A 23115-nucleotide genomic window follows, 5' to 3' on the forward strand; every position below is an offset into this window, starting at 1 on the left:
TTGCTTGTCCATGCTGTTCTGATTTCACTCCTGAAATCCAGGCTATATTGACTACTAGAGACCTCTACATTTTGCTGCAGTATCTTCCCCTTGGAGTCTGTGTCTTCACTTGTGACTTAACTATACACCTCATTTAAAATAATCTGGGAGTTCTTCCTTGTTTCCTCCCTGTTGTTTAGTATGCCTCCGTATCTGCTTTCCCCTAGCACACATACGTGTAAACACACGCTTCCAGGGAAAAGCTCTTTCACTCTGTTACCAAGCTGTCTGTCTTCCATATTTCCCTCTGCCATTACTGTAGTCACTACCATAGCTTTGCATGGGACACCCTGTCTCTAATTTGGCTGCTCTCCAATCTGTCTTAATTTATTGCCTACAGAGAAGAATTTTTCACAGGCAAATATTCATGTGCTCACTTAATTAAAATCAGAAAATGTCTGATCTGCATAGCTTGGCATGCAGAATTGCTCCTCACTCTGCACCTCCCCAGTTCTCCTCCACGGGTGTGCTTTAGTCCTACCATACACACCATGTGCCTGTGTTTTCAGATGTGTTTGCCTTTGCATTGCTGTTCTTTCTGCCTAGAGTAGAACTAGACTCCATGTAGGAGCTCAATAAGTTTGTGAAGGACGAAAGCACTGTGCTGATCCCTGCCATCAGTGTGGCACAGGCTATTTATTACCTGTAGACTTGTACCCTCTTGCACCTTCCTTTCATTGCCTTTTTTTTTCCCCAGTTTTTTTTTTGTTTTTGTTTTTGTTTTTTTTAATTGAGGCTTTTGCCACTAGCCTTCCGCAGACCACCACCCTGATTCATTTCTTCAGTGGTCATTTTACACTTGTTGAATTTGACCTGTTAGAACTAGCCTTTTGCTTCTTGATTGCTCTTCTATTTGAACCTTCTTCACTTGATTGCTAGTGTGTCATTCTCATGATTTTCCTCCTTCATCTCTGGAGAGTAGAGGGCTGTGGTTCTTAAACTATTTTGTACTAAATAATTCCTGTATAGTCTGTTAAATTCCTCTCCAGACAGTGGCGTGTATACATGTAAACAAAATTCTGAACACAATTAAGAGTTCTGGGGTCCTTTGGCCCCCAAAACCTCAGGGGTCAAAGAGGTAGGAGAAAAATGCAATTGAGAGAGTGTGCTGTTCTTAAAGTCAAGGGAAGAAAAAGCCTTTTGAGAAGAAAGGAGTGGTTGATCCTGTCCAGTGTTGTCCAATGTGGTTACGTGGAGCCCTCTGGACTTTGAGGGAGCATGCTGTAACATGGCAGGAGCAGTTTTAGTGAGCTGGTAGGGCAGAATGCCGGTAGTAACAGGTTGGAGAGGGCTTGAGAAGTGAGGAGCAGAACCAGTGAATATAGGCAATTCGTAGAACTTTGTTCTAAAGAGGAGAGACAAGGGAGGTGATGGCTGGAGAGAATGAGAAAGCAAAGTATGGTTTGTGGTTGTTTTGTCCTTTTGAGACTTCAAGTCAATTTTTTGTTGATGGGAAAGAGCTAGTAAAAAGTTGAAGATAGAGGAGGAAAAAGTGATAATTGATGGGATGAAATGAGATTGGATGAACTTAAAGGACAGTGAAAGAAAGAGAATTGATGAGGAAATCTGCTGGTGTGTTAAGAAGGAAGAAGGGGAGCCAGCGCTCTGGCACAGTGGGTTAACGCCCCGCCTGCAGGGCCGGCATCCCATATGGGTGCCAGTTTGAGTCCTGGCTACTCCACTTTCATCCAGCTCTCTGCTATGGCCTGGGAAAGCAGTACAAGATGCCCCAAGCCCTTAGGCCCCTGCACCCACGTAGAAGACCCGGAAGAAGCTCTTAGCTCCTAGCTTCAGATCCGTTCAGCTCTGGCTGTTGCGGCCAATTGGGGAGTGAACCATTGGATGGAAGATCTCTCTCTCTCTCTCTCTCTCTCTGGCTCTCTCTCTCTGGCTCTACCACTCTATTTAACTGCTTTCAAATAAATAAAATAAACCTTTTTTAAAAAAAAAGGAAGAAGGGAAGTGGTGTGGGGATTGGTAGACCTATGATGGCAGAATGTTTTGTTCATTGTTAGGAAAAGGATGGTGGCAGATGAAATACTTCCTGGAGGATGGAAGAGATGGCTGACTCAGAAATAAAAGGAATATGGAATAGTGTCTATGCGGTGCTGATGGGATCTGAGAACCTAAATTTATAGTGAAACCAAATTCCAAAGTTGTGTTTTCTCTAGGTATATCTAAGGAGCCTGGATATAAACTGGAGAAGTTGGGTTGGTTGTAGGTTAGGTTTTGCCAGATGAATGGAGCTATGGTTGAAGTGAGGGGATTGAAGATACTGGCAGGATAATGGTTGCAGTAAAGGGTAATGATGTCTTGCCTAGATGAAGCTGTAAAGATATAGGCAGAGACAAAAGGAAGAAAAGCAGCAGATGGCTAGAGATCCTCATGAGACCACAAAACAGGCTCTGTCAGAATTCCTGAGCAAGAGAGCTAGAAGTGGTTGGAGATGTGGTGAGCATGGATATTTGAGTTTAGGATTTCAGAGCATAAACAGATTTCAAATGTTGGCCAAATTGGAGTGGTGATGAAAGTCTTTGGAACTGAATTCTTCATGCAATTGAGAAGCCAAGGTTTTTGTTAGAAAGTCCTTGTGGCTACTTTTATCACTCAGGTGATGGCAGGTCTTGAACTAGAGAAATGTTGGGGGAATGCAGAGGTTATTAACGGATACTAAGGATGGGGAGTGGGATGGGGAGTGCACTGTGAATAGATGACTTGTGCCTCAAAGGAGCAGGAGCAGTCTAAAGGATTAATAAGAGCATAGGAGTATTATTAGAACCCAAGGAAGAGGTTGTCCTTTCAGGTAGCAGAGATTAGGAGAGACAAGAGTCTTTATTTCAGAAGTTTGCAGGGTAAGTCCTTTTGTCACAGAGGTGAGGTTTCTGTTAGGACTAGAAAGTGGGGAAGTACATTGTGCAGAGGATGAGGTTGTGGGAGTGGAAGAGGCTTGATGGGCACACTAATGTATTTTTGGAGAGGGCCATTGGGGGGAGTTTGACTTCGTTGGGAGACAGCACAGAGCAGTGTGCAGCTGAGACTAGTGTAGAAAGTAAAGGTAATAAGGCTATTATAACAGTTAATATGCCAGGCTTCTGTTGGGTACCTTTAATACAATATTGAATCCTCACAGTATTACTGTGAATTAGGTAATAATGTAATTCCTGTCACTAGATTATACAGGTGTCAGTTGAGATAAGTGACACAGGGGAAATCATTTTTCCCATTGTGACTTTCACTTTAATTATTTTATCTCAAACTGAACTCTGGTGTGAAATTTCACTCTTCTTGGCTCCTAGTTTCTAATAAACATTTTACATACTGGGCATTTACCAAGAATATGAACCAGCACGGAGGGCTTGTTGTGTTCTGCACAAGGATGGGCCCTTACCTGTTCATAGTCTTATTCTGGGTAAACTTACATAGAATAATGTTTAATAATGATCTTGTTTCATTCAGTAATGTGTAAAATGATAAAATCTATATTTTTGAGAAATAAAATTTACCTCCTCTTGTACTTTTTGCAGGAAATATCCTGTCAAAACACTCCCCTCAGGAAACATCAAGTTGTTTCAGATACCCAGTCACTTCCAGTAACAGAAAAGGTAACAGAAAATCAGACACCAGAGAAAACTTCCAATACAGAATCTACAGGTCAGTGTTTCTTATTTCTGCCTGTCTTAAAATGTAGCTTTCAGTCTACCACAGATTTCAAAGTTGGATTGGAAAGCAGAAATGCTGCTGTGGTGGAGAATCATCCATTTCCTTATTTCCACTCAACTTTTTCATTTGGAACCTTGCAATGTGCTTCTGCCTTAGTTTTCTTTCTAGAGTGAAACCTCTCGCTCTTGAAGAGCGTGTAATTTCTACATTTTTTGAGAAAAATTCAGAAGTATTTATTGAATTTCAAAGGTGCATGCTCTTTTCCTTTTCTTTTCATCTTGTTTGAAAGTCAGAAGGGCAGAGATCTTTGCTTTGCTAGCTCACTCCCCAGAACTCAGTCTGGGTCTCCCAAGTGGGGCACAAGGACCCAGTACTCAAGCCGTCACCTGCTGCCTCCCACTGTGTGTAGTAGCAGAAAGCTGGCTCAGAATTGAAGTAACCAGCACTCCAGCTAGGCATTCTGATATGGGATGTGGGCGTCCCAAGCAGCAGCTTAACTGTTCCAAACGCCCTCATCTGCACGCTCAGTAATTCAACTTTTCAGTGTTTTTAATGAGATGAATTTTTAAACTGTTATGCAAAGATATGTGTTTAAAAAAATTCGTTATAGTGCTGTTAATGGTGGTAATAAGACTTTAATTGACAGGGCCAGCATTGGCACAGTGGGTTAAGCTGCTGCCTGTAATGCTGGTGTCCCATGTGACCACTGGTTAAGTCCCAGCTGCTCCACTTCCAATCCAGCTCTCTGCTGATGGCCTGGGAGGGAAGCGAAGGACGGCTCAGGTGCTTGGGCCCCTACACCCACCTGGGAGACTGTGAAGAAAGAAGCTCCTGGCTCTTGGCTTTGGCCTGGCCCAGCCTTGGCCATTTGGGGAGTGAATCACTGGATGGAAGATCTCTCTCACTTCATCTCCCTCCCTCCCTCTCCCCCTTTTTCTCTCTCTCTCCCTATAACTCTGCCTTTCAAATAAATAAGTCTTAAAAAAACTATTAAGGTGGCCGGCACCGTGGCTTAACAGGCTAATCCTCCGCCTTGCGGTGCCAGCACACCAAGTTCTAGTCCCGGTTGGGGCACCAGATTCTATCCCGGTTGCCCCCCTTCCAGGCCAGCTCTCTGCTGTGGCCCGGGAAGGCAGTGGAGGATGGCCCAAGTGCTTGGGCCCTGCACCCGCATGGGAGACCAGGAGAAGCACCTGGCTCCTGGCTTCGGATCAGCACGATGCGCCGGCCACAGCGGTCATTGGAGGGTGAACCAACGGCAAAAAGGAAGACCTTTCTCTCTGTCTCTTCCTCTCTCTCACTATCCACTCTGTCTGTCAAAAAAAAAAAAACCAAAAAAACAAACAAACAAAAAAAACTATTAAGGTGGTAATTGTTATGTAATATATTTTCAACCACAATTTTTAAAAATGCTTATTAATTTTACTTGAAAAGCAGAACCCAAAGAGGGAGAGAGAGAGAGAGAGTGGGGAGGGAGGGAAAAAGGGATAGGAAAGGAGAAAGAGAAAGATTTTCTATCCACTGGGTAACTTCCAAATGCCTACAATGGCCAGGCTGAAGCCAAAAGCCTAGAACTCCAATACAGGTCCCTATCCTGGGTTGCAGGGGCCTAAGCACCTGCTTCCAAAACATCTGCTGCACCCCAGGATACATCAGCAGGAAGCTAGATGGGAAGCAGAGAAGCCAGGACTTGAACAGGCACTCAGGTATGGGATATATCAAGTCCCAAGTGGCAGCTTAATCCAGTGTACCACAATGCCCACTCAATACCACAATTTTAAAAATAAAATAATTTTTTCAAATATAAGTGTGATATATTAATTGTCATTACAAAGCTACCTTATTCTTTTAGTCAGCTATACAATATTTGATTACATAGATTTAATTAATTTACATAGTCTTTTACTGAGGGTCATTTAGGTCAATTAAAGTCTTTTTTTTTTTAAGATTTATTTATTTATTTGAAACGCAGAGTGCAGTGAGAGGGAGAGACAGAGAGAGATCTTCCATCGGTTGGTTTGGTTCACTTCCCAAATAGCTGCAACAGCTAGGTCAGACTGAAGTCAGGAGCCAGGAGCTTTATCCTGGTCTTCCATAGGAGCAGTAAGAGCACAAGTACTTAAGCCATCCTCTACTGCTTGCCCAGGCACATTAGCAAGGAGCTGGATCATAAATGGAGCAGCCAGGACTTGAACCAGTGGTCATATCGGATGCCAGCGTTATAGGTGGTGGCCTTACCTGCTATGCCACGGTGCCAGCCCCCACCTTAATCATTTTTTTTTTTTAATTATTTTTAAAATTCTGGTTAACATGTAATACTTGTAAAAATGTAGTACAATGCAGTATTTCAACCCATATACATTGCATAAACTGATCAAATCAGGCAGCTAGCCCAATCCTTATCTTTTGTGTGTGTGTTTGTAGTCTACCAGCTCCTTCTAGTTCTCTATATTGAATGTAATACATTGCTATAAACTATAGTCACCCCCTGTACGGTAGAACACTAGAACTTAATACTTCTTCCTACTGTGTTGATACCTATTTTCCAATCTGTAGAATCCCTGTTCCCCCTACCCTTTCCAGCCTTTACTAATCACTATTCTAAATTCAGATCAACTACTAATTTTTTTTTTTTTTGTACTTCCACATATGAGAGAACATGTGGTGTTTATCTTTCACTGTCTGGCTTATTTCAGTTAACATAAAGATCTCCAGTTCCATAGTCCATTCATGTTGCTGAAAATGTCAGGATTTCATTCTTTTCTTATGGCTAGATAACATTTTATTGTGTATACATACCACATTTTCTTTATCCATTCATGCATTGATGGACAGCTAGGTTGATTCCATGTCTTTGCTATTATAATTATTGCTGAAATGAACATGGGAATACAGGTATCCCTTTGATAGGCAGATTTTATTTCCTTCATATATATAGCCAGAAGGGGGATAGCTGGGTAAAATGATAGGTTTGGTCTATTTTTAATTTTTTGAGGAACCTCATATTCTTCATAAAGGCTCTACTGATGTGCATTTCCAACAACAGTATATAAGAATTCCTTTTTCTTCACATCTTTGCCAACATTTATTATTTTTTGCCCTTTTGATAATAGTTGTTCTAGCTCATTGTGGCTTTATTGAACACTTTTTTGTATATTTGTTAACCATTTGCATTTCTTTTGAGTAGTCTATTCAGATCCTTTGCCTGTTTCTTAACTGGATTATTTTGTTGTTGTTGGTTCTTAATCCTTTGTAAAATCAATAGTTTATAGATATTCTTTATCATTTTGTCAGTTGTCTCTGTACTGTTGATTGTTTCTTAGTTTAATACACTACTGTTTATCTAGTTGTGCTTTTGTTGCCTGTTTTTTGGGGGTCTTATCCAAAAATCTTTTCCCTATACCAATGTCTTGAAGTGTTTCCCCTGTTTTCTTCTATGAGTTTTTGTAGTTTTGGGCCTTACATTTGGGTCTTTATTCTACTTTGAGTTAGTTTTTATATATTATGGAAAATAAGAGTCCAACTTCATTATGTTGCATGTGGATATCCAGTTTTCCCAGTACCCACTGTTGAATGCTGTCATCTTGGTGCTCTTGTGAGGTGTAGGTAAGGGTCTCGTTTCATACACACAAGGGATCCTTTCCCAGCACCATTTGTTGAAGAGACTGTTCTTTCTCCTTTTTTTTTTTTTTTTTTTACATTTTCAACATATAAGATAATCATCTATGAACAGAGATAATTTTGCTACTTTCTTTCTAATTGGATGCCTTTTATTTCTTTTTCTTGTCCTTTGGCTAAGACTTCAGTAATATGTTGACGAAGTAATGTAAGCAAGTATTTTTGTCTTGTGGATCTTAGAGGGAAAGCATTCAGTTTTTCATCAATGAGTATAAAGTTAACTGAGGGCTTTTCAGACATGGCCTTTATTAAGTTGAAGGTGGTTTTATTCTATTCCAATTTTTAAGTGATTTTTATTGACCGGAAACAAATTGTAGAGTAGTATGTGTAGTACCATCAGTCACTTTCTGATAAAATGAAACAAAAGTATATATACAATGAAAAACAAGCAATGTATTACCTGGTAATATTGTCCCCAAGAAGATGAGGAGGAAGAGAAAGTTGAGAGGACAGTATTTTGAATGGTTCTTTCCTTCAACCGTTTATAGACTTAAATATTTTAAAACAAATGCCAAGTTTTATCATGAGGAAAAAAAACCCTAAATCTTTAATTTAAAAATTCTGGGTTCTAAGGCAGGCATTTGGCCTAGTGATTAAGATACCTGTGTCCCACATTGGAGTGCCTGGGTTTGATACCTGGTTTAGGCTCCTGACTCCGACTGCCTGCTAATGTAAACCTTGGGAGGCAGCTGTGATGGCTCAAGTGGTTGGGTCTCGGCCACCCACATAGGAGACCTGGGTTGAGTTCCTTGCTCCTGGCTTCAGCCTGGTCCAGTTCTAGCTGTTGTAGGCATTTGAGGAGTGTACCAGAGGATGGAGGTCCCTTTCTTTGTCTTTCTCTCTGTGTCTCTCAAATAAGTTAAAAAGCTTGAAAAGTTCTATTTCTTACGTATGTTAAAATGACCTTTCCTAAAATTTTTTAGGTTTCACTGAAAACAAAATGACGAAGTCTAGCCCTTTGAAAATAACATTGTTTTTAGAAGAGGAGAAGTCCTTAAAAGTAATATCAGATCCAAAGATTGAGCATCAGACTGGTTGGTTTTAATCTTTATTTCTTATTATTGGGTATACTGTAAGAATTAATAGATTGGTAGAAGCATATAACTTGGATATATATAGTATTCTTTACCTCAAAATATATTAATTTTATGATTCTTTTTTTTTTTTTTTTTTAATTAAGAAGTACTCTAACTTCCACAAGGATGTGGTACAGTTAACAGTTACTGTTAGGTCATAGACCCCTGTGAAAAGCTGATTAAGATCATCACTCACTTTCACAGGGAGGGGAAATCTGCCCCCCTCCTCTTCTGCAGATACTGTTAGAAGGGTTAATAGCCCCTGAAGTTTATCTGTGAACCCTACCTTATGTGACATTAATGTTTTCCCATTACTGACTGCTTTGTGAAAAGGTAGCATCCAACAACAGAAAAAGAGTAATTTGAAAGGACATTTTTGGAAAACCTGAAGCTTTTGGCTATCATGTAGAATTTTAGTTCTTAATTTATACTTTCTTGAATTGAAAGCACTTATTTGGCTTTTAGTAGATCCAACTTTCATATCTTAGAAAATGTCTTTAGAACTTTGAAAATTATCTTGGTTTCGTGTATTAGTATTGTTTTATTGCTATTTTGTTTAGAAGGGGCTTTTTCTTCAGACTTTCCCCTCATAATCCAGTAAACTTCTGAATGTTAAGTCTACTCTGCTATACCTTTAGTTCTTTCGGGTCTGAATCACAGTATCTACTTATTTGCAATATTTTTTAGAAGTGGTACGTGAAGTTGAGATGAATGTGGATGATGATGATATCAATAGTTCAAAAGTAATTAATGACATCTTCAGTGATGTCCTAGAAGAAGGTGAACTAGATGTGGAAAAGAGCCAAGAGGAGATGGATCAAGAGGAAGCAGAACAGGAAGATGCATTGAATATCTCCTCAATGTCTCTGCTTGCTCCATTAGCACAGACAGTTGGTGTGGTAGGTTCTGAGGTAAGAAGAGACTAAATGTAAGCAGGTCCCTGACATAAATACACTAAGGAGTAGCAGGGTTTGCCCTTTTTTTCTTGTTGGTTGATAAGCATGTGGCTTTCTGTAGCCAGAGGGATTTTACAAACCTGATGAAAATTCTTTGAAACGAGAGCTTAAAACTTTTCAGTGGTTTTCTGTTGACCTTAGACAAAGTTCAAACAGTAGCATGACTTAAAATTTAATATGAGGGGCCCGGCGCTGTGGCGTAGTGGGTTAAGCCGCTGTCTGCAGTGCCGTGCATCCCATATGGGCGCCAGTTCAAGACCCGGCTGCTCCACTTCTGATCCAGATCTCTGCTGTGGCCTGGGAAAGCAGTAGGTGATGACCCAAATCGTTGGGCCCCTGCACCCACGTGGGAGACGTGGAGGAAGCTCCTGGCTCCTGGCTTTGGATCAGCACAGCTCTGGCCATCGCAGCCAATTAGGGAGTGAACCAGTGGATGGAAGACTTCCCTCTCTCTGCCTCTCCTTCTATCTCTGTGTAACTCTGACTTTCAAATAAATTAATAAATCTTTAAAGAAAATTTAATATGAGACATTTGGGCTCAAGTCCTGACTCTGCCATTTACTGATTTTTTTTTTATTAGATTATTTACACAGTTCCCTCATCTCTTAAATGAGTTTAACAGTAGCACCTTCCCCATGAGGTAGATATGAATGTTTTTCATAATTAATATGACTAACACCAAATGTATAGCTAACATCTATTGAGAGCTAACTACTGTTTGAAGCTGTCACTCTAAGTGGCATCTGCAACCCTGGAGATTAATTGGTTTAGTTAGAAATATTTAAAACATTTTTTTTATTTATTTGAAAGTAAGAGATATAGAGAGACAGGGAGAGACAGACAAAGAGATCTTCCATCCGCTGGTTCATTCCCCAAATGGCCATGATGATCAAGGCTGAGCCAGTCTGAAGCCAGGAGCCTAGAACTCCACTGGGTCTCCCATGTGCGTGATAGGGGTCCAAGTTCTTGGTCCATGATCCACTGCATCTCCAGGCACATTAGCAGTGAGCTAGATCAGAAGCAAAGCTGCCGGGACTCGAACTTGGACACCAGTATGGGATGCAGCGTCATAGGTGGCAGCTTAACCCACTGCGCCACAGCGCATGTCCTAGTTAGAAATATTTTTAGGGCCGGCGCCATGGCTTAACAGGCTAATCCTCCGCCTTGCGGCGCTGGCACACCGGGTTCTAGTCCCGGTTGGGGCACCAGATTCTATCCCGGTTGCCCCTCTTCCAGGCCAGCTCTCTGCTATGGCCCGGGAAGGCAGTGGAGGATGGCCCAAGTCCTTGGGCCCTGCACCTGCATGGGAGACCAGGAGAAGCACCTGGCTCCTGGCTTCGGATCAGCACGATGCACTGGCCGCAGCGGCCATTGGAGGGTGAACCAACGGAAAAGGAAAACCTTTCTCTCTGTCTCTCTCTCTTACTATCCACTCTGCCTGTCAAAAAAAAAAAAAAAAAAAGATTTTTAAAGAGTGACCAATGTTTCAGTTGTTTTCTTACTCTTGTTTATTAATTTTTTTAGGAGCCTGTTTTAGTTTGCTTTGTTTTCTATGGATCAGTTGTCTTATTGGATAGTTGTTTCTGAATAATTAAGAATTAATTTATTGTCTTAAAATTAAATGAATTATTTAGAATCATGTTAATCATCTGTAGAGTTTACTTATAACTGATGTGCTTTTGTGCAGGGTTTAGTCTCCTCGCCTAGATTGGAACTGAAAGGTACTAGCCTAAGTGATGAAAGTCCAAAACCAGGAAAATTCCAAAGAACCCGTGTCCCTCGAGCTGAGTCTGGCGATAGCATTGGCTCTGAGGATCGTGATCTCCTTTACAGGTAAGAACATTTCTGGAGGAGACTCATTTACAAAGAGTCATGATTTCTCTTGTTCTATAACTGATAATTACAGTGTTAATCCACCTGCCTAGAAGTTTGGAATAACTTTTATTAGATTCTCTTTTACCAAATGACATCTCCATTTTGGTAAAATGCTTCCCTGATATGTTCAGTATAAATATCAAAATCTGGTGATATGTTCAATAAGAGATACTGTTCAATGTGTATTGCTGGATTTCTAATAGAGTGTAACTTATTTCCTGAAGCATTGATGCATATAGATCTCAAAGATTCAAAGAAACAGAACGTCCTTCAATAAAACAGGTGATTGTTCGGAAAGAAGATACTGCTTCAAGATTAGATGAAAGAAAGGATGCCTTTCCTTGTCAAGTTAATATCAAACAAAAAATGCAGGTAAGCTCTTCTGTGGGAAGAGAATTTGGAAAGTTTGTTGTACTAGATTGTGAAGTCTTTGGGGACAAGGGCCCAGACTTTTTTAAAATCTCTAATTAGAATGGTGTCTGATGCATAGACACTCAAGAAATCACTCTTGAATTCAGTTTAGCATCAGGAAAGTACTCTTTTTCTTTTCTTTTCTTTTTTAAGTTGGAAATTTGATGTTGCTGAAATATTTTTGTCATAAATATCTTTAAAGTATAACTATCAACTGAGTGATGGTATAAAGTGTGAAATTTATTTTGCCCTTTGAGTTTTTTTATGCTAAGGAAAGCATTTTTTAAAAGAAAAGATAATTATAATTTTAATTAAATGAATTGGATACATTCTAAATTTTTCTTTGTTGGGCTTATCCACAACTGTCCTTTTAATAAGTATAAATTGGAAGTCTTTTCAAAAGGAAGAATGTTTATAGTTTAATTAATCTAGATGTTAAATTTATTTGCACAGTCCAGAAACTTGAAGAGTAAAACTAAAGCATTTTGACTTTACTTTGAAGTTTTAGAAATTATCCAAACATATTAGGTAGAATTACAGTTTAAATAAGGTGAAAATGGTGATTAAGCTGTGTATTTTTTCCTCCACTCATTGGTTCCACTAGGAACTCAATAATGAGATAAATTTGCAGCAGACAGTGATCTATCAAGCTAGCCAAGCTCTTAACTGCTGTGTGGATGAAGAACATGGAAAAGGGTCACTAGAAGAAGCAGAAGCAGAAAGACTTCTTCTGATTGCAAGTATGTGTGATGTACATGAAATCATTCCAACACAATTTCCAACCAAGGAAAACTCGTCTCCTTTAGTATAGTCAGAAACTGAGTGACACACAGAGAGAGACAGAGATCTTCCAGCTTCTGGTTGATTCAAATTGGCTGCAACAGCCAGATCTGGGCCAGGCCAAAGCCAGTAGCTAGGAATTCCATCCAGGTCATCCACATGGGTGGCAGGGGCCCAGGTATTTGGGCCATCCTCTACTGCTTTCCCAGACAGATTGTCAAGACGCTGGATCAAAGTAGAGTAGCTACAACTCTAATCACCACGGTGATATGGGATTCTGGTGTTGTAGGTGGCAGTTCAGCTTGCTGTACCATAGTGCTGGCCCCTTTGCTTTTTTTAGATTTATTTATTTATTTGAAAAAATTACAGAGACAGAGGGAGAGACAGAAAAATTTCCCATCTGCTAGTTCACCCCCGAGATGGCCACAATGGCTGAGGCTGGGCCAGGCCAAGCCAGGAGCCAGGAGGTTCTTCCAGGTAACCGGTAACAGGGACCACACTCCTGGGTCATCTTCTGCTGCTTTTCTCAGGCCATTAGCAGGGAACTGGATCAGAAATGGAACAAGTGCTGGGACATGAAGTGTGGCCATATGGGATGTCAGCGTTACGGGCAGAGGCTTTACCCGCTAGGCCCTTTGTTTTTCATTTCTTGAACTTAAAACGTTTGTAAAAGCTTTCTTTGTAAAATAAAATGTAGTTTACATGAAATATAAAAACAACTGGAATACATTTGAAGAAATGTAGTTGTGAAGATTATCCTAAAAGTGAATATATATACACTCTGTCTCTCTCTTACTCTCTGTCTATATAATACCTAAAACAACTTCTATAAATTTTGTTATGTGTGTGTTTGTGGTAATGATAGGGCATGTTGGATTGGAGAGATGATGTCATACAAGAAAACAGATCAAAAGTTGATATGTTAAATTATAAGGACTTGGGGGCCAGCACCATGGCTCACTTAGTTAATCCTCCTCCTGTGGCACTGGCATTCTATATGAGCGCCGGGTTCTAGTCTCAGCTGCTCCACTTCCAGTCCAGCTCTCTGCTGTGGCCTGGGAAGGCAGTGGAGGATGGCCCAAGTGCTTGGGCCCTGCACCCGCATGGGAGACCAGGAAGAAGCACCTGGCTCCTGGCTTTGGATCGGGGCAACGCCAGCTGTGGCGGCCATTTCGGGGGTGAACCAACGGAAAGAAGACCTTTCTCTCTGTCTCTGTCTCTCTCTCTCACTGTCTATAACTCTACCTGTAAAATAAAAAATAAATAAATAAAATTTTTTTAAAAAATCATAAGGACTTGATAAACAGATGAGCAATCAAGGTTTCTCCCAACCACCTACCACCTGCTTGTGTAAAGAAAGTTACTGATTATATCTTTTGTCTTATGTACAATTTCCTTATCAGTGCACTCTCTTTAATTGGTCCTCATTGAGAAACAGTTGAAATTTTAATATTTGTAATGTTTACTTGTGTATTTTTACATAGCTGAGAAGAGAATACTTTTGATTGATGAGTTGAATAAATTGAAGAATGAAGGGCCTCAGAGGAAGAACAAGGCTGGTCCCAAATCCCAAAATGAATTTGTCCCATCCAAAGGATCAGTTACTTTGTCAGAGATCCGCTTGCCTCTAAAAGCAGATTTTGTCTGTGGTACCTCTCAGAAACCAGGTATGGTATTTTTATTTGCGTTACTTCTAGGTCACATGTACATTATGAATTGTATAAGAAAGATTTGAATTGTATAAGAAAGGAATAAGTATAACATGCATAAAGATGGAAAGCTTATATGTTGGGCCTTTAGTTCATTTTATCAAAAATTGTATATTAAAAAAGCTAAAGGAAAATTTCATTTATGGTGTTACAAATCCTCATAATAATAGACATAGTGCTCTCTAAAAAGTAAGGCTAGACATAATTTTAAACAAAATATTTTCTCAGATGAGTTATTCCTGACAAAATGGGATCATTTGACTTTAATTAATTATGTAGAAAGGGTTAGAGAATCTAAAAGGAATGGTTTTATTTAAAATTCACCACATTATAAAAATGTGTTTATAATTCCTGACTGACTGGCTGTGTGGGTGGTGAGCACCTCAATGGAGATACTTCTTTTAAAATTGTATTCTCCTTACCCCCCTGAATTGAATAATATTGGTACACTTTTTTTTTTTTTTTAAGATTTATTTATTTTATTTGAAAGGCAGTGTTAGAGAAGGAGAGACAAAGAGAGCTTCTGTCTCTGGTTCACCCCCTCAATGGCTGCAATGGCTGGAGCTGGGCCAGACTGAAGCCAGAAGCCAGGAACTTCTTCCAGGTCACCCATGTGGGTGCAGGGGCCCAAGCACTTAGAGTTTTCTGCTGCTTTCCCAGACACATTAGCAGGGAGCTAGATCAGAAGTAGAGCAGATGGAAATTGAACTGGCACCTGTATGGGATGCTGGCAATGCAGATGGCAGCTAAGCCCACTACACCACAGCGCTGGTGTAAACTTTTCTGAGCTTGGTATTCTACTAAAAATCTTACATAAGCAAAGTGGGTAAAGGAGAATGACAGCACAATGACAAACCCACAGGGTAATTCTAGAAAACTTAAGATTAAAGTTTTATTAAATGTTAATTAAAGTTTTTTTTGAAGGATTTTTTAAAGTTTTTATTTGTGGAAGACATTCTCTTTGAGGGAAAGGAAGGCTACCCCTTGGTGAGAAGTGAGTTTGAGGTACTTGGAAAAAAAGAATAGAAATCTTGAAAAGTTTGAGCATTATTGTAGGAATAAGGTAACATGAGTTCCCATTCCTGCTGTTGTCTTATTTTAGTGGGGTATGGGCACAAATCAATCAGTAATTTAGTATGTATCTTGAGATATGTGATTTTTTATTATCAAATAATGAATAAATCTTGCTTTATTAGAATTTATTTCTGAGTAACTTTCCCAGAAAAAAATAGTATTTTAATCTCAGTTTTGAAATAGTTAACCATAATTTACCCTTCTGAGGTGCGTACTAATAGCTAAAGAATTAGGGGTCAGAGTTAGCAGACACTGAAGAATGTGGTGTTAAGTTATTTCAATTTACATAATAGGGTGAAAGCTTAATGGTGTATATTCCAGGATTAGCTTTTAGCTTTTTGTGCCTGGAAAGTTAATTTTAGTAATTTTTAAAGGAGATCTTATATAAATCAGTTGCTGTATTACTTTATTCTTTTCTTTTGGTATTCCAAAATACTGATTAGCTAAATCTAATTTTGCTTCTGTTAATTATGTAATATGGTTATGTCTTGCAGATGCAGCAAATTACTATTACTTAATTATACTAAAAGCAGGAGCTGAAAATATGGTAGCCACGCCGTTAGCAAGTATGTCAAACTCTCTCAATGGCGATGCTCTGACTTTCACCACTACATTTACACTGTAAGTACACTAGGCTTCCGATGGCTCAAACACATTTTGTATTTAATAGAGTTAATAAGGTTTAAGCATGCAGGTGACATCTATAATCTTTGAACTGCTTTATGTTAGTTCTTTTCAAAATGACAATTCATTTTCAATTTGTTGGCTTAATTCTTTTATGTGTTTCTGATATTTCTTTCCATAGAGTAGCAAATTTCTCCCATATGTCTATAGGTGTGTACGATTTTGAAGTTTTGCATATGTTATTAAATCTGTATATAGTTTTTTATGTATCCTTTGAATCTTATGCTGTACTTAATATATACTTTTTTCAACAATGAAACATCTAAATATATCTCTAAATTAAGGGGTTCAGAGAGCTGCTTTCTTAAATTTTTTTTTTAATTTATTTGGGGTAGGGAGAGAGAGAATGAGCAAGCGAGAGCATGATAGTGCCTCATCTACTGGTTTACTACCCAAATGCTCACAATATCTGGGGCTGGGCCCAGGAACTGGCACTAGGAACTCATCTAGGTCACCCACTTGGGTGGCAGGAGTCCAATCACTTGAGCCTCACTGTGCCTCCCAGGATCTGCATTGTCAGGGAGCTGGAGACAGGAGCTGGAGCTGGGCAGGCACTCCAGTACGGGATCCAGGTATCTAGACTGCTAGGCTAAACACCTGCCCCAGTATGCCGTCCTAATGAAAAGATTTGTGTTACAGGAAGAGAACAGACTGTTCTCAGTAATTTTTTTATTGTCTTTAGTCAAAAACACAGCAGATTCTTTTATTCTTAGAGCCTTATAACAGTATTTGTGTCATTTTAATGGTATAACTTGAGATTTTTTCTTACAATTTTATTTATTTATTTTATTTTTTTTCAGACAAGATGTATCCAATGATTTTGAAATAAATATTGAAGTTTATAGCTTGGTAAGCAGTTAAAGCTGTCTAAAATTACCAATGTTGTATTTTTCTTAATCATATGAGATTATAAACCAATTATGTTTTGGGTTTGTATGCAGGTTCAAAAGAAAGATCCTTCAGGTCTTGATAAGAAGAAAAAACCATCCAAATCTAAGGTAAGAAATAGTAGATACTGAGGCCAGCGCTGTGGCATAGGAGGTAAAGCTGCCACCTGCAGTGCTAGCATCCAATGTGGGTGCCAGTTCAAGTCCAGGATGTTCCACTATGGTCCAGCTCTCTGCTACGGCCTGGAAAAGCAGTAGAAGATGGCCCAAGTCCTTGGGCCCCTGCACCCACATGGGAGACATGGAAGAAGCTCCAGGCTCCGGCCATTGCAGCCAATTGAAGAGTGAACCAGTGGATGGAAGACCTCTCTCTCTCTCTCTCTGTGTGTCTGCCTCTCCTTCTCTCTGTGTACCATTGCCTTTCAAATAAATAAATATTAAAGTAGTAGATACCTAGTAAAAGTATTATAACCAGAAATAGTGAACATCATCATGCCAGTTTTAATTATTATACAGTTTTTAGTGATTATGAAACTTCAGTTTTCAGTTTTCAATACCTAGGAATAGTAAAAGTAAGTTTACTGTGAATGATCATGATCCCAGTATTACCTCTTGATATACCCAAGTTATTTTATCTACATTTGCTTGACAACTATTTTTTATAACTGGTAAAAAGTTTTCTGAAGGCATTCCTCTGAACTCGTATCTTAATAAGTCCTCTAAATTGAGACTAAGAACTATATGGTCATTTGCAGGCATAAGCAATAGAACCTCCAGCCTGTTTTCTACTTTTCTAGGCTGTTCTTTTGTTTTTTTCCTAAATCCTCATCAAAAAGTTTTTTTGGCTCTAACAAAAAACAAATGACAATATTAGAAACCTTAGGCCAGCGCCGTGGCTCAATAGGCTAATCCTCCACCTAGCGGCGCCGGCACACCAGGTTCTAGTCCCGGTTGGGGCGCCGGATATCCCAGTTGCTCATCTTCCAGTCCAGCTCTCTGCTATGGCCCAGGAAGGCAGTGGAGGATGGCCCAAGTCCTTGGGCCCTGCACCTGCATGGGAGACCAAGAGAAGCACCTGGCTCCTGGCTTCGGATCAGCGAGATGCGCCGGCCGCAGCGGCCATTGGAGGGTGAACCAATGGAAAAGGAAGACCTTTCTCTCTGTCTCTCTCTCTCTCACTGTCTACTCTGCCTGTCCAAAAAAAAAAAAAAAAAAAAAAAAGAAATTAGAAACCTTAATGAAGAACTCAAGTTTAGCTTTTTTTTTTCTTTAAGATTTGTTTATTTTATTTGAAAGGCAGAGTTACAGAGAGGCAGAGAGAGAGCTCTTTGAGCCACTGGTTCACTTTTCAATTGGCCCACTGGGCCGGAGCTGTGCTGATCTGAAGCCAGGAACCAGGAGCTTGTTCTAGGTCTCCCACATGGATGCAGAGGCCCAAGGACTTGGGCCATCTTGTACTGCTTTCCCAGTCCTTAGTAGAGAGCTAGATCGGAAGTGGAGCAGCTGGGACTCAAACTGGTGTCCATATGAGATGCCAGCACTGCAGCCAGCAGCTTTACTTGCTACACCACAGTGCCAGCCTCAAGGTTAACTGTTGTATTTAAGAATTATTTTCTGGGGCTGTTGCCCCAGTGTAGCAGGTTAAACTGCCACCTGTGGTGTTGGCATCCTATATGGGCACCAGTTCAAGTCCCGGCTGTTCCACTTCCACTGCAGCTCCCTGCTAATGTGTGTGGGAAAGCAGCAGAAGATAGTCCCTACCACCCACATGGGAGACCTGAATGGAGTTCCTGCTTCCTGGCTCCTGACCCCTGGCTTCAGCCTGGCCCAATGCTGGCTGTTGCGGACATTTGGGGAGTGAACCAGTGGATGGAAGATCAACCTGTCTCCCTCTCCTTCTCTCTGTGTAACTCAGCCTTTCAAATACGTAAATAAATCCTAAAAAATTTTTTTTTGTATATGACGCTATCTCAAGGTTGCTTAGTTTTAAACTCTGAATCACAGTATTTAATAGGAAATACACTAAGCTATCTTTTCTTCTAGGCTATTACTCCAAAGCGACTCCTCACATCTATAACCACAGTAAGTAGAATTTCTAAGAAATTGAGCTTCCTCAAGAAATCCTTATCTTAACACTTAAAATTGTAACTTTGTTAACCATTTCTGAACCATTAGTACTCTGGGAGTCTCTAAAATATGCTAATGGGGAGAGGGATCCAGATATTTATGTGAGAAAATGTTTTTTGAAATGTCTTTGTAGTGGTAAGGAGTTTTATATTTAAGTCTTCTTAACAAACAGGAAATAACCTATTGTTTTTCCTTTACATATTTTGTAGAAAAGCAGCATTCATTCTTCAGGTGAGTAAACCTTGACCTATTTGACATTTTATAATAAGAAAAAGTTGCATACCATGAATACATACTTATGTACTTAGAGGCCTCCTTGACTGATGAGTCTTTGGTCTCCTTTGGAGTAATATTTTGTATATGTGTTCTAAATAACATATAAGATTACTGACTAGAAGAGCATCAGTCTCCTTGCTACATTGTCGGGCACTGCAGTAGGCCACCAGGCATCTTGTTACTCATGCTTAGTCAGTACACATGGAATACCTACACATTTGGTAGTTGCAGCTTGTAACGTTATGCTTTACTATACCATCTATTCTATAGATTTGTTTTGCACTGTCTTTTAACTTTACTGGTCATGCCTGGGACTAAATCATGTCAGCAAAGCATCTTCCTACTTCCTTGGAGCTGGTGTGCCAGTAAGCCAAAGGCCCTTTCTAGAATGGCTTCATTTAGAGTGATGTTTTCCAAAGAAGACTTGGATGGAACTGGTTTTCTTCACCTGTTTTGGACTGTTGATCCCTTCTCTGTGGCACAACAGAATTACTAAGAAGACTTGTACAGAAATAGTTTCTGAGGCTAGTTATGTCTCCCTGGGCTATAAGTAGCAATGAAATCTTTTCCATATTTTTTATGGAAAAGTTGCATTTTTATGTACACATTTTAAAATTCTGCATCTTAAAATACGCATCATCACAAATGTTAAGGAGCCCTATACTTTAAATAGAGAATACTAGTTTTCTTTTATCAGGAAATATATTGATCTTTTATTCCCCCCATATTCAATAAATACAGGAAAATGAGATGGTTTGCTTTGTGTCAGTTTAGTTTCTTAATTTTGTTCAGATGGGGTGATGAATTTTATTTACACTTGTGAAGCTCACCCTGCACTAAACTTTGTTTCCTCTTTACAGTTATGGCCAGCCCAGGAGGTCTCCATGCTGTGCGTACCAGCAACTTTACCCTTGTTGGATCTTACACGCTGTCGTTGTCTTCTGTAGGAAACACTAAATTTGCCCTTGACAAGGTAATCCAACTTTATTGTAAGCTTGTGGTTTTTAATTTTTTTTTTCTTTTTTATTAAAATGAGGTCAATAGAAATGCCTCAATACTTTCAACTATTTTAACTCTTTGGCCAAAAATGTGTGTTCTTAGGATTGTACATTTTAACCGTACCTAAATGATAAATTTTGGATGTTGGAAGCATTTCTTTTATCTAAATAGATTTTCAAAGTAATGTATGCTGGTTTATTCTAAGTGACACTTTAGACTAAAGAAGTATACTTCTTGCATTTAGATATTAAATTTACAGTTTTAAGACATAGTATCTTGTCTGTTTGAACTGTTATTTTCAAAGAAGCAATACTTTTGGATTTAGTTTTGACAAGACAGGGAAAGATAGTTTAATTTCTTAGAAAGAACTTGTGAGTGTTTTTTCACCATGATGTGATATAATTAAAATTACTAACTAAGCAGGAGTGAGAGGGCAAGAGGCAAACTGTTATTTGGCTTGACCCTTGCTGTCTGTAACATAATGAATTTTGTATTTATAGTTAGAATCTAAAGGTGAAGAAATATAAAAATTAGCCTGCTTTTGAGTACTTGCCCTGCTGGTAAACTAATCTTTATGAGCAAAGTCATTCCATTTTTGGGGGGTCTGATTTTCCCAGTATATAATATTAGGGTACCTTAAAACAACCTGACTTTAAAATTCTTTGTATTTATTAAATAAAAGCTTTCTAAAAACAAAAAAAAAAGAAAAACATTCTTTGAAATGTTTCCTTTTGATTGCTAGACAAAACAGACAATTTGAAATTTCGACTACTGTTGATGTATAAATATTTTCATTTTTAAAAATTTATATAACTTTCTGTAGTAATTCAGGTAGATTAACAAATTGAGTGATGCTGGATTTTTTTTCTTTTTCTTTTATTTTGTTTATTTTAGATAAATTATGATCTAAAAGAGCGAGAGCTACTGGGCTATTTGTTCCAGGAAAAGGTTGCCATATTTTCTTTGCTTGAAACTAATGAGCTTAAGAATTAGTCCTTAGTTTTTGATCTATATGTATTTGTTTGACTAACTACTCCCTTATCTTTCTGATTACTTTGGGTAATTAAGGACATTATTCTTTCTTTAGATTCTTTCAGATGGGCATCTCTTTCTTTACTCTCAGTTCTTCAAAACGTTCTTTGCAAGTTTTCTGTTTTCTTCATGCATGTTTGGTATTTTGGTATTTGGGTTTTTCTCTCCATATTTTTCCTTCCATTTATAATTCTTTAAAATTGTCTATTCACTACAATATTGATTTTTCTGTGTATCGATTAGAATAACCAAATTAGTAACTATATTTAAACTAAAAATTATGCAGTATTTTTACCCTCCCCTGTACTGAAATCTACATTCTGTTTTTGTGGATGTATCTAATATATTTGTTTCATATAAATAGAAGCTTATAATAATGTGATCTTTTCTTTCTTGCTTCTTTCACTGAGCATAATGTTTTGAAAGTACATTCTTGATTAGAATGTGTCAGTACTTCATTCCTTTTATGGCTGAGTAGTAGTCTGTTTTTTGTACAAATAACGTTGTTTGTTTATCCATCTGTTGATGGACATTTAGATTGTTTCTACCTTTTGAGAATTGCAAGTAGTGCTGCTGTGAACACGTGTACTATGTAAATATTTGAGTACTTGTCTTCAGTTCTGTTATACATGTACCTAGGAATGGAATTATATGATCATATGATAGTTCTGTGTAACCTTTCTAGGAACTTCTGAACTTATGTAGCACCCACACCATTTGATATATCTACCAATAATGTGGATTCCCATTTCTCCAGATGCTTGCCAATGCTTGATATTTTCTGTATTTTATTTTATTTTTATTTTTTTAAAGATTTATTTATTTATTTGAAAGTCGGAGTTAAACCGAGAGAGAAGGAAAGGCAGAGAGAGAGAGAACCCACTGGTTTACTCCCCAACTGGCCGCAGTGGCCGAAGCTGTGCTGATCTGAAGCCAGGAGCCAGGAGCTTCTTTTGGGTCTCCCACACAGGTTCAGGGGCCCAAGGGCTTGGGCCATCTTCTATTGCTTTCTCAGGCCACAGCAGAGAGCTGGATTGGAATTGGAGCAGCCAGGACTCGAACCAGCATCCATATGGGATGCCGGCACTGCAAGCAGCAGCTTTAGCCACTACGCTACAGCACTGGCCCCTATTTTCTGTATTTTTTTTTTTTTTGACAGGCAGAGTGGACAGTGAGAGAGAGAGAGAAAGGTCTTCCTTTTGCCGTTGGTTCACCCTCCAATGGCCGCCGCGGCTGGCGCGCTGCTGCCGGCGCACCGCACTGATCTGATGGCAGGAGCCAGGTGTTTATCCTGGTCTCCCATTGGGTGCAGGGCCCAAGCACTTGGGCCATCCTCCACTGCACTCCCTGGCCACAGCAGAGAGCTGGCCTAGAAGAGGGGCAACCGGGACAGGATTGGTGCCCCGACCGGGACTAGAACCCGGTGTGCCGGCGCCGCTAGGTGGAGGATTAGCCTAGTGAGCCGCGGCGCCGGCCTATTTTCTGTATTTTAAATAGAATTATGCACTAGTTGAAGTGGTACCTCAGTGTGGGATTCATTTGCATTTCCCTAATGACTGTGGATGTTGAGCATCTTCTCATGTACTCATTGGAAGTTGCAAACATGTATCTTCTCTGAAAACATGTCTATTCTTTTGCCAGATTTTTCATTGAGTTGCTTGAACTGATTATCAGAGTTCCGTATATAATCTGAATAGTAGGCCATTATCAAATATATGATTTGCAAATAATATTTTTTCCCATTCTGTAGATTATCTTTTTACTTTCTTGGCAATGTTCTTTGACGTACAGAGAGTTATAATTTTTTTATTATAAATAATATATGAGATTTGCCCTCTTAAAATTTTACTGT

At 39.3% G+C, this 23115-nt stretch overlaps 1 protein-coding gene across 2 annotated transcripts in view; it reads left to right on the top strand.

The window, feature by feature from the left end:
- The window catches only part of ANLN (anillin, actin binding protein), a 64398-nt gene that overhangs the window by 20419 nt on the left and 20864 nt on the right, over positions 1-23115 (top strand). Inside the window, exons 8-21 of one of the 2 annotated variants that reach the window (XM_062178794.1) lie at positions 3564-3690; positions 8301-8411; positions 9141-9364; positions 11097-11242; positions 11509-11656; positions 12300-12435; positions 13960-14142; positions 15753-15879; positions 16743-16791; positions 16884-16940; positions 18873-18911; positions 19166-19187; positions 20093-20205; positions 21126-21179. In XM_062178794.1, the coding sequence (XP_062034778.1) occupies positions 3564-3690; positions 8301-8411; positions 9141-9364; positions 11097-11242; positions 11509-11656; positions 12300-12435; positions 13960-14142; positions 15753-15879; positions 16743-16791; positions 16884-16940; positions 18873-18911; positions 19166-19187; positions 20093-20205; positions 21126-21179 (1536 nt within the window). The remainder of the gene's footprint in view (positions 1-3563; positions 3691-8300; positions 8412-9140; positions 9365-11096; positions 11243-11508; positions 11657-12299; positions 12436-13959; positions 14143-15752; positions 15880-16742; positions 16792-16883; positions 16941-18872; positions 18912-19165; positions 19188-20092; positions 20206-21125; positions 21180-23115) is intronic. The other variant, XM_062178795.1, reaches the window with a different exon arrangement.

This window comes from Lepus europaeus, chromosome 20 (genome assembly GCF_033115175.1).
Source record: "Lepus europaeus isolate LE1 chromosome 20, mLepTim1.pri, whole genome shotgun sequence".
NCBI lineage: Eukaryota > Metazoa > Chordata > Mammalia > Lagomorpha > Leporidae > Lepus > Lepus europaeus.